Here is an 11353-nt window from a genome sequence, read left to right on the forward strand (position 1 = left end):
AGCTTGCATTCCCACAGAAGCTTTTTATTTTGATATGGTCCCAATAGTTTATTTTTGCTTGTATATCTAGAAAAATGTTGCTACAGCCAATGTCAGAGATAATACTACTGCCCGTGCTCTCTTCTAGGATTCTTGTGGTGTCAGGTCTCACATTTAGGTCTTTGAATGAATTTATTTTTGTGTGTGGTGCAAGAAAATGGTCCAGTTTCATTCTTTTGCATGCTGTTGTCCAGTTTTCCCAACACCATTCATTGAAGAGACTTTTTCCCATTAGATACTCTCTCCTGCTTTGTTGAAGATTAATCTACCATATAACTGTGTGTTTATCAGGTTATATATTTAAAGAAGCAGGTTTTTTGGCAGTTATATTCTTATTGTAATAGGTGATATTTCTGTTAATATTCTTTGAAAAAAAAAGCCATGTGTTTAGTTACTTTTCTGTAGGTTATTAACCAAACGTGAAAAATGCCTTCAGATGACATTAGTGTTCAGTTTTAGTGTTTTACTTAACTACAGTCTGTTGATACTTATTTTTGTATTTGGCTGATTAAAGTCAACTCTTTTTTTTTTTTTTTTTAAGTTTTATTTATTTGAGTAAGCTCTACACCTCACATAGGGCTCAAACTCAAGGTCCCAAGATCAAGAGTCGCGTGTTCCTCTGTCAAGTCAACTCTTTATAGTGATGTTCCATGTAAATATTCCTGTGTGTGCTTTACAAATACATTATTTATTGGTTTTGGTCTGTTATATGTCTGCCCTTATGTTTGTTTTGCAGATGGATTATGTTATTTGGAAAGGGCATTTGGATGCCCTAACTGCTGACGTGAAGGAGAAAATGTACAATGTCTTGTTGTTTGTTGATGGAGGGTGGATGGTGGATGTTAGAGAGGTAAGCTTGTGCCTTGTGTACAGCTAAAAAAAAAAGTCTTTTTTCAAAAGGTTCTTTCTCTGAATAGGAGCATCTACACATCTTATATAACTGTTGTACTTATAATGGAACATCCCATAATTGAAACTTAAACTGAAAATACTAGCTAGGGAATAGAAATCTTGACTCTTGGATAAACTATTTCTTCAGATTTAATATGTTCATTCAGGATACTAAAATCTAATTTTTTAAAATTCTGGACCTAAAAATTTAATTATATGTCATATTCAACTCAATTTAAGGATATGAAGGTAGGTCTAATAACCGTGCCTCTCACCTCTGAGCTATTCATGTAAATGACTTGGGGAGCTTTTCAAAAATGGGGTGCAGCCTCAGAGATTCTGGTTTGATTGGTCAGAGGTAGGTCAGGGGAGGGTGGTTGTTTTCTGTTTGTTTTTTTTTAATCTGGCATGAGAGCGTAGATGTGTATCCTGGGTTGAGAACCAGTTACAAAAAGTACTAAATGTCGTAACAAAGCACAGATTAAGTACTTTGTGAGTTCAGAAAAAGAAAAGGTTGCTTCTCACTGGAAGAGGTCTAGATAGGATGCTTGAAATGTATAGCATTTGACTGATTCCTGAATGAATGGGGTAGAATCTGGATGAGTTGAGATAGGAGAAAGGAGGCATACTGCAGGTAACTATTCACGTGAGTGGAAGACGCTGAGGCCTGATTCTAGAGCGTAAAAGAAACCAGGAGTGACCAGCTTTGCCTCTATAGACCTCATGATCTAAGGGGAAGTGGAAATGCTGGATTTTTGGATGTATGGTATAGTATTTTGAACAGAAAACCATAGAAGCATTCTCAGTATCTTTCCTTCTGCTATTCTCCGTATCTTGATATATTCCCTTTTTTTTTTTAGGTACTATATTTTTCTAGCTCCTCTAGCTCCCCTTTTCGGACCAGAAGCAAAAAATGATAGGTTATAAGGCTAGATTAGAGCCCCTATTTACTACTATTCCTGATACTGTAGTTATCTTAAAATTCTCCCTGAAGTTCATAATAGAACTCTGCTGATTTCTTACATGGTTTTGAACCTTCAGTAGGTTGCTTGGGCTAAATTGTTCTCTTCAGATTCATGCTGGTATTCGTGAAGATAAAATTTTAATGTTGCAAAATGCTACTTAAGTATTTAAATTTTGAAAAGACTGGAGTATTTATACATAAATCTTTGTTCTAAATTATTAATTTTAGTAGGTTAGATGATGAAAGTTACAAAATGGACGGTCTGGAGTATTGTAAAAATAGAGTTGACAAGAGTCACTGGTTCTGAGTGACTGGGTCGCTCGCATCTTTGCCCCTGCAGTCTTGGGGACAGACGGCACGGGAGCACAGATAGCAGTCACTCAGAAAGAAGCAGGCTTCTCATTCTTAGCAGGCTCCAGCTGCTCATTTGACTTATGAGTAAGACCTTGATTTTAAATCCCCCTCTGAAAGTAGGGAGTGTCTATTTGAGGAAAGAAATGAAAGTGCTTTCCCTTTTAAAGCTAAGAAAGCATGAGGTATGCATTTTAATATTTACCGTTCTATATTTCTATCTCAAAACAAGACTAAAAGATTGGTAGTAATGTTTCCTGTGTGTGGAAACCTGACCTAGGTCAGCATCAGTCAGTACAATTATTCATTGGTAGAATTACCACATTACATTTTATTGCTTCCTGCCACCACGTACATCTACCTTTGAAAAATGCTTTAGCAACTTAATACTCTAGTCTGTCACACGAAGATACTTTCACTGATTAATATAAGTGGTCCTAAAGGAAGAAAAATCCAAATTCTAAGAAGATTCTGCCTTTAAAAAAATTAGGTTTTTTAAAAGAAATTTTTTTAATTTTTAAAAATTAGGTATTTTATTAGGCTTTTCTAAAGATCAGTTATTTAGCTTGCCTTTTTTTTTTTTTTTTTTTTTTTTTTTTTGAGAGAGAGTGAGAGCCAGGAAGGGGCAGAGAGAGAGAGAGGGAGAGAGAGAAACCCAAGCAGGCTCCGTGCTATCAGTGCAGAGGCCAGTGTGGGGCTCGATCTCCTGAGCCGAGACCCAGAGTTCGGACGCTTGACTGAACCACCTAGGAGCCCCTAGTTTGTCTTGTTTTCTGTTTTATCTTACACTATGAATTCTGTGGATTTCCTTCCTATATTTAAGATTATTTCATACATTTTAAAGTTGGATACTTTATTATTATTTTAATGATTCTAGTTTTCAAATCTGTTATGACAAAATGCCTTGGATATATTTCTGTACTCTTACTGCCCACATAATTTTTAGAAGATCCACGTATATTTAGAAATGCTAATTGTTTTCTCCACATTGTTTCCTCATATATCTGTTAGTTCTCTCATTAATGGTATTTTTCAAATTTATAGGTTTTTTTAGTTATATATATGTATATATATAGATAGATGTTTATTTTTGAGAGAGAGAGAGGAGACAGAGTGTGAGCGGGGGAGGGGCAGAGAGAGGGAGACACTGTATCCGAAGCAGGCTCCAGGCTCTGAGCTGTCAGCACAGAGCCCTACATGGGGCTCGAACTCACGAACCATGAGATCATGACCTGAGTCGAAGTCAGACACTTAACCGACTTGAGACACGCAGGCGCCCCTAGTTTTTATATTTTTGAAAAATTATACAAAGGAATCCTAAATTCACATTGCTTAAAAACAAAGTTTGCAGTGACATTGTCCTTCTGTGTATGCCTCTCCCCACCTTCCCCCACCCCCATCATGACCTTTCTCCCCAGCAGCAATCACCACTGTCAGTTTGGTGTCCTTTCTGGATGTTTTTCCATCTGTACACATACATCCAGGGGAAAGGGGCTTATTTTCTGTTCTGGTTTTTGTTCTAGCAATATTTAGTCTCTAACTCTTACTGTTTCAAGCATTTTTTTTTTTTTTTAAGTGTTTATGAGAGAGTGACAGAGAGTGAGTCAGGGAGGAGCAAGAGAGAGGGAGACACAGAATCTGAAGCAGGCTCCAGGTTCTGAGCTGTCAGCACAGAGCCCGATGCGGGGCTCAAACCCACGAACCTCAAGATCATGACCTGAGCCAAAGTCAGACGTTTAACCAACTAGCCACCCCAGGCGCCCCTATGTTTTTATTCAAGACATAATTATTAGACATACAAATTCAGAAGCATTTTGTTTTCATTATCAGACCTGGGACTCCTCTAGTATATTTTGTTTACCTTCATGCTTTTTTACCAAAAAATGGTGTCTCTAGCTATCATGATTAAAATCCTGTCTTGTTTTATTTTGTTTATAATGGGCGTCACAAGCTTTAGAGAAACCCCATTAGGTTCTACCTGTTACATTTTGGTTTTGATTTAGTACTTGATTTTTTTTTGTGACACTCCTTAGCTTAAACTTGTTAAGATGACAACTTGATGTCTGTCTATAGGATGCTGAAGAAGACCATGAAAGAACACATCAAATGGTTTTATTGAGAAAGCTTTGTCTGCCCATGTTGTGTTTTCTGCTTCATACCATATTGCATAGTACCGGTCAGTATCAGGAATGCTTGCAGTTAGCAGACATGGTATCCTCTGAGCGCCACAAACTATATCTGGTAAGTTCTAGAGCATTTGCAGTTTTAAATTTTAGTGATTTGAGAAGCTCTGTAGTAATGGTTGATTTCGCGAGATGTGTCTACATTTTTTAGATGTTCTTAGATTTTCTTAAAGTAATGGTCCAGTTCTGGGGGGCGCCTGGGTGGCGCAGTCGGTTGAGCGTCCGACTTCAGCCAGGTCACGATCTCGCGGTCCGGGAGTTCGAGCCCCGCGGCAGGCTCTGGGCTGATGGCTCAGAGCCTGGAGCCTGTTTCCGATTCTGTGTCTCCCTCTCTCTCTGCCCCTCCCCCGCTCATGCTCTGTCTCTCTCTGTCCCAAAAATAAACGTTGAAAAAAAAAATTAAAAAAAAAAAAAAAGTAATGGTCCAGTTCTAATGTTTGTTCTTTTCTCCAAAAATATGTACATATTCGTAAGCAGTTAGAAGTAAATAGATTGGCTCAAAGAAATAGCTTTGAAGTTCTTGGACCATGCTAACATACTGGCCTCCAGCTACATAAATCGTTTTTTGTTTTGTTTTGTTTTGTTTTGTTTTTTAATTTTTTTTTTTTTCCAACGTTTATTTATTTTGGGGACAGAGAGAGACAGAGCATGAACGGGGGAGGGGCAGAGAGAGAGGGAGACACAGAATCGGAAGCAGGCTCCAGGCTCTGAGCCATCAGCCCAGAGCCCGACGCGGGCTCGAACTCACGGACCGCGAGATCGTGACCTGGCTGAAGTCGGACGCTTAACTGACTGCGCCACCCAGGCGCCCCCATAAATCGTTTTAAAGAGGAATTTCTTCTTACTTGAAGCTAATCTGGTTGATTAGGTGACTCCAAGTTCATAGATTCTTCCTTGTTCTCATTCTCTTTTTCCTTTTCTTAAAATCAGGTATTTTCTAAGGAAGAACTGAGGAAATTGCTACAGAAGTTAAGAGAATCCTCTCTAATGCTCCTAGACGAGGGACTTGATCCATTAGGATATGAAATTCAGTCATAATCCATCCACTCTTTGTGATCTCGCTAATTTCCATGATAAGTGGACTTTTCTGTAAAATATACATATTTGTAACTACTGGGTTTTTTTCTTTTGCATTGTCCTGGGGAAAATGCTTGAAAATTTAGACATTTGAATTTTGTATTTTTTGGAATATTATGGTGATACTCTGAAATTTTAATGTATTATGTCAGTATTTCCCTGTGTTTATTAATAAAATTATGTAAAAATTAAAATTTTCTGTTCTTACAAGTTCCAGGATTGTCTATTATGTAATGAATGAGAAGTTAAATTTCTTATTATCATACTTTTCTTCTGTGATCATAAGTATTCTAATATCTCAAAATTTTAAAGAGGATGAGGGGCACCTGGGTGGCTCAGTCGGTTGAGCGCCGACTTCGGCTCAGGTCACGATCTCGCGGTCCGTGAGTTTGAGCCCCGCATCGGGCCCCTGTGCTGACAGCTCAGAGCCCGGAGCCTGTTTCAGATTCTGTGTCTCCCTCTCTCTGACCTTCCCCCGTTCATGCTCAGTCTCTCTCTGTCTCAAAAATAAATAAATGTTAAAAAAAATTTTAATAAAAAAATAAAGAGGATGAAAAGTAGATATGTTTCTAAGCCAATTATGTAATTGCTCATAAAACGTAATACTTCTTAAATACTACAGGTAAAATGAATATAGCAAGACTTTTGTCTAATATTACGCTCTTGTTTATTTTGAAAACATTTCTCTTTTATTAACCTCTCAGCAAACTGGCTACTAAAATAAGTGGGATCTTGCAAAGACTTAATGTAGTATCTGGTACCTAGAAAGCACTGAATAAACTAGGAAATACAAAATGAGTGGAATCTAGTCCAGCCCTTCTAGTAGGGGAAATAAAACAAATACATTTTTAAAATACCGTCAAAAAATGCAAGTAATCTGAGGCACCTGCGTGGCTAAGTTGATTAAGTCTCCAACTCTTGGTTTTAGCTCAGGTCATGATCTCGTAGTTCGTGGGTTTGAGTCCTGCATTGGGCTTCATGTTGACAGTGTAGAGTCTGCTTGGGATTCTTTGTCCTCTCTCTGCCCTTCTCCCCACCCCCCCCCCCCAAAGAAATAAAAACTTTAAAAAAAAATGCAAGTAATCTGAACAGGAAGAAACTACTTCCAGCTAAGACGTCTCTGAGGACAAAGCACTGGAGTTACTGTTTGAGTAATGCACTGAATTTGCAAAGGCAAAGATACGGCCCAAGAAGGGTGAGGCACTGCATGTTGGGAAATCAGTATGTGCAAGGCCCAGAAATGGTGCTGCCTGTTTATGAATCAGCAAATACGCCAAATTGACGAGAGCGTAGGACTTACAAGGGGGAATAACTAAGATTATGTGACTCTAAAAGAAAACACGGTCCAGATTAGTAACTCCTAAAGCTGGCTGAACATCTCAGTTACCTGAGGAATTTCCTACATACATATTTATAGATGCCACCTCTACAGATGTCTGGCAAGGGGGCCTGGGATAGTGTCTTAGAACTTGTACTTTTAAGTAGAATATGCCATAGGTGATTCTAATTAGTTTGGGATATTCTGGCTTAAATGATCCTCCCCTTGTACCCAAGGCAGACAGCAGTAGTTGTCCTAACATTGTTATGTCATCAGCTGGGGAAAGGTGGAGAAGCAGTGGACTCTGCCTCAAGTTTTTACTGATGCTAGTGAAACTGATCCAAAGATGAAATATTTACTTCCCAAAACCTCTTTCATTTTTAGACATTAAAAAAATGAGATGGGGCACCTGGGTGGTTCAGTAGGTTAAGCGTCCGACTCTTGGTTTTGGCTCAGGTCACGATCTTGCAGCATCATGGGTTCAAGCCCTATGTCGGGGTCTGTGCTGACAATGCAGAGCCTGCTTGGGATTCTCTCTCTCCCTCTCTCTCTCCCTCCCCCACTCGTGCTCTGTCTTTCTCAAAATAAATAAATAAAATTTTTAAAAATTAGAGCATTATGAACGGATTTGAAAATCTAAATCTTAAACTATGTATAAGACTTGTATGCTAAAAACTACAAAATACTGATAAAGGAAATGGAAGAAGATCAAAATAAATGGAGAGGCACACCATGTTCATTAAATGGAAGACTCAACATAGTGAAAATGTCATTTCTCCCCAAATTGATAATCAGGTTTAACACAGTTCTTATCAATATTTCAGCAAGAAAATAGATTGTATATTAGTTGCTGTGCTTGAATTAATTTTCTTAGGTGTGATTGTTGTATTGGGGCCAGATAGGAGAGCATCCTTATTCTTTTTCTTTTTCTTTTTTTTTTTTTTAATGTTTATTCTTAGAGAGAGACAGAGCATGAGCAGGGGAAGGGCAGAGAGAGAGAGGGAGACACAGAATCCGAAGCAGACTCCAGGCTCCAAGCTGTCAGCCCAGAGCCCGACATGGGGCTTGAACCCACGGACCACAAGTTCATGACCTGGGCTGAAGTCAGACGCTTAACCGACTGAACCACCCAGGCGCCCCGAGAGTATCCTTATTCTTAAGAGATACACACTAAACTATTTAGAGATGAAAGGTCGTGAAGTCTGCATTTTACTTTAAAATGGCTTAGCTTTAAAAGTCTACACTGGGGCGCCTGGGTGGCTCAGTCAGTAAGTGTCCAACTTCAGCTCAGGTCATGATCTCGTGGTTTGTGGATTCGAGCCCCGCATCGGGCTCTATGCTGACAGCTCGGAGCCTGGAGCTTGCTTCGGATTCTGTGTCTCCCTCTCTCTCTGCCCCTCCCCTGCTTGTGCTCTCTGTCTCTCAAAAATGAATAAATGTAGGGGCGCCTGGGTGGCGCAGTTGGTTAAGCGTCCGACTTCAGCCAGGTCACGATCTCGCGGTCCGTGAGTTCGAGCCCCGCGTCGGGCTCTGGGCTGATGGCTCAGAGCCTGGAGCCTGTTTCTGATTCTGTGTCTCCCTCTCTCTCTGCCCCTCCCCCGTTCATGCTGTGTCTCTCTCTGTCCCAAAAATAAATAAAACGTTGAAAAAAAAAATGAATAAATGTAAAAAAAAATTTTTTTAAATAAAAGTCTACACAGATAAATATGTCAAAATATTAACTAGGGACTCTGTGAAGGGCACAGGAGTGTTTATTATACTAATCTTTCAACTTTTCTGTAGATTTAAAAATCTTCAAAATAGAAGATTTGGGTGGAGTTAAATAATGACAGGACAACTGAATATCCATATGGAAAAGAACTGTGACCCCCACTTTATACCATTAATAAAAATTAATTAGAGATGGATTATAAAGCTCAGTATTAAAGCTAAAACTAAAGCTTTGAAGAAAAGGAATACCTTTATGACCTGCAGATAGGCAAAGATTTCCTATACAAGAAAAAAATGACAGAAAGCCATAAGCATAAAGGAAAAAATTTAATCCTTAGACTTCACCAAAATACAAAATCACTCATCAAAGACACCGTTATGAAAATAAATAAGGTAGACACAGACTAGGAGAATATATTTGCAAAAATATATCAGATCTTTGGTCAGAAAAAACTCCCACTCAATATATAAAGAAATCTTACAACTCAATAAAGCAAAAAGTGGGCCAAAGAATAGATGATTCATAAAGGAAGATAATGTGCATAACCAATAAGCCCACGAAAAAGTGCTCAAATCAATGGAGAATGCAAATGAAAACCACAATGAGATATCACCACACGTCCATCAAAATGGCTAAAATCAAAAAAGACTGACACAACCAAATTGTGAGGTTGTGGAACAGCTGTGATACACCTGCTGGGGGAATATAAAATGGTACAATCTTTGGGGAAAGTTTTGACTTTCCTATAACCACCTATCCTTTAACCTAGAAATTTCACTCCTCTGTATTTATCCAAGAAAATGAAAATAAATTCTACAAAAACATGATGCACACATATTCATAGCAGCATTATTTATAATAGTTCAAAACTGGAAATGCCCCAAATGTCCATCAATAGGATGACTATAAACAAATTGTGGAATGTTCAAAACAATACTACTCAGCTATATGAAAATGGAAAAACCGATCTACTCAACAAAAGAACCTAGGGGCGCCTGGCTGGCTGAATTGGAAGAGCATGGGACTCTTAATTACAGGGTTGTGAGTTTGAGCCCCATGTTGGGTGTAGAGATTACTAAAAAAATAAATAATTTTAAAAAATATTTTGAGAGAGAGCAAGCACGGGAGGGGCAGAGAGAGAGAGAGAGGGAAAATCACAAGCAGGCTCTGCACTGTGCCTGACACGGGGCTCGAACTCACAAACCGTGAGATCATGCCCTGAGCCGAAAATCAAGAGTCAGACACTTAACTGGCAAAAAAACAAACAAAAACAAAAACCTAGATACAGGGGCACCTGGGTGGCTCAGTCGGTTAAGTGTCCAACTTCAGCTCAGGTCATGATCTCGCAGTTCATGAGTTCATGCCCCACACTGGTTTCACTGCTGTCAGCCTGTCAGCGCAGAGTCGGCTTTGGATCCACTGTCCCGTCTCTCTGCCCGCCCCCCCCCCCAAAAAAACACACAAAAACAAAACCTAGATGCAAAAAGTACATATTGTATGATCCATTTATGTGAAGTTCTAGAACAGTTGGAACTATGGTGAAGAAAAAATGAGAACAGTGGTTTCTTCGGGCGTTGGGGAGTGGGGATTTTCTAGGGAATTTTGTGAGGTGATGGATAGGTACTGTATCTTGACAGGGGTGTGGGTTACATAGGTGCATCCGCTTGTCACAAAATGTACAGTTTATTGCATTTGAATGAATGCAAATTTGCTTTTGAAAGATCAAATGGAGCAGTGAAGGGACGCCTGGGTGGCTCAGTTGCTTAAGCATCTGACTTCCGGCTCTGGTTATGATCTCTTGGCTCTCGTGGATTCAAGCCTCCCAGTCGGGCTCTGTGCTGACAGCACAGACAGAGCCTGGAGCCTGCTTCTGATTCTGTGACTCCCTCTCTCTTTGCACTTCCCCTGCTCACACTTTATCTCTCGCTCCCCAAAATAAGTAAGCAACAACAACAACAAATGGAGACGTGAAGAGCAGGTACACATGAAAATGGCAGTTGGTGAAACCAGGTGATGGGTACAGGAGGGTTCACAATACTATTTTAACTTTGCACAAGTTTTCAATTCTCCATAGTTAAAAGAAGGGGCAGTGGTCCCAGAGCCAGAGAAATTGGGGTTGGAATCTTACTCTCATCCCATTCTAGCTGCAAGGTAACAGCCACAAACCTCTATAGTCAACATCTGTAAATGAGCAATAAGGCTAATAATCACATTTCAGGACAAGTAAGGATTAGGACTCCTGTGCTTTGGTAGAGAAAGCCACTTAACCAATTAAATCAGTGTGGAGAAGGGCAGGTTCCAGAACAGCAGAAAACTGGTTGAATGGCAAAGATGGAGTCAGACTCAGGAAGGTCTTGAATGGCAGGATTAGTAACCCTAACCCAACAGGCAGTTGGAATCCACTAGATGCTATTATATCTTAACCCGAAGTTCAGAGTTCGTATTGTAACTATTTTCAAATATTGCAAGAGAAATAGATGAATGATAAAAAGATAATTTATCATCCATGCTAAGATTATCAGTCCAAATCTACAACCACAAGGAGGCAATGAATTGAATAGACTAAATGAAGACAGGGTGCCACAGCTCTTCAGTGGGGACCAGGTGAGGGTTAACGTTGTAAATCATTGACCAGACAGTTCTGTAGGTCCAAACTGGGCCAGAGGACGGCAATATAAACATACAATGGAAAAGGCACGCAGTATGGTAAGAATCAGTAGAATTTGGTAGCATGATAGGAAGAAAAGCTTATCAGGAAGACTATGTTAGGAAAACTAGACTGTAGACTTTGCCTTATTAACTTCTACTCATTCTCAAAT

General features: G+C 39.5%; 1 protein-coding gene across 3 annotated transcripts in view; it reads left to right on the top strand.

Annotated features, from left to right (window-relative positions):
• Positions 1–5759, top strand: part of NUP107 (nucleoporin 107) — a 44574-nt gene extending 38815 nt beyond the window's left edge. For all 3 annotated transcript variants that reach the window (XM_045463075.1, XM_045463077.1, XM_045463076.1), the window contains 3 exons: positions 776–889; positions 4319–4486; positions 5359–5759. In XM_045463075.1, coding sequence (XP_045319031.1) covers positions 776–889; positions 4319–4486; positions 5359–5466 — 390 coding nt within the window. In that variant the 3' untranslated portion in view covers positions 5467–5759. The remainder of the gene's footprint in view (positions 1–775; positions 890–4318; positions 4487–5358) is intronic.
• The last annotated feature ends 5594 nt before the right edge of the window (positions 5760–11353 follow it).

Source organism: Leopardus geoffroyi, chromosome B4, assembly GCF_018350155.1.
Source record: "Leopardus geoffroyi isolate Oge1 chromosome B4, O.geoffroyi_Oge1_pat1.0, whole genome shotgun sequence".
Taxonomy (NCBI): domain Eukaryota; kingdom Metazoa; phylum Chordata; class Mammalia; order Carnivora; family Felidae; genus Leopardus; species Leopardus geoffroyi.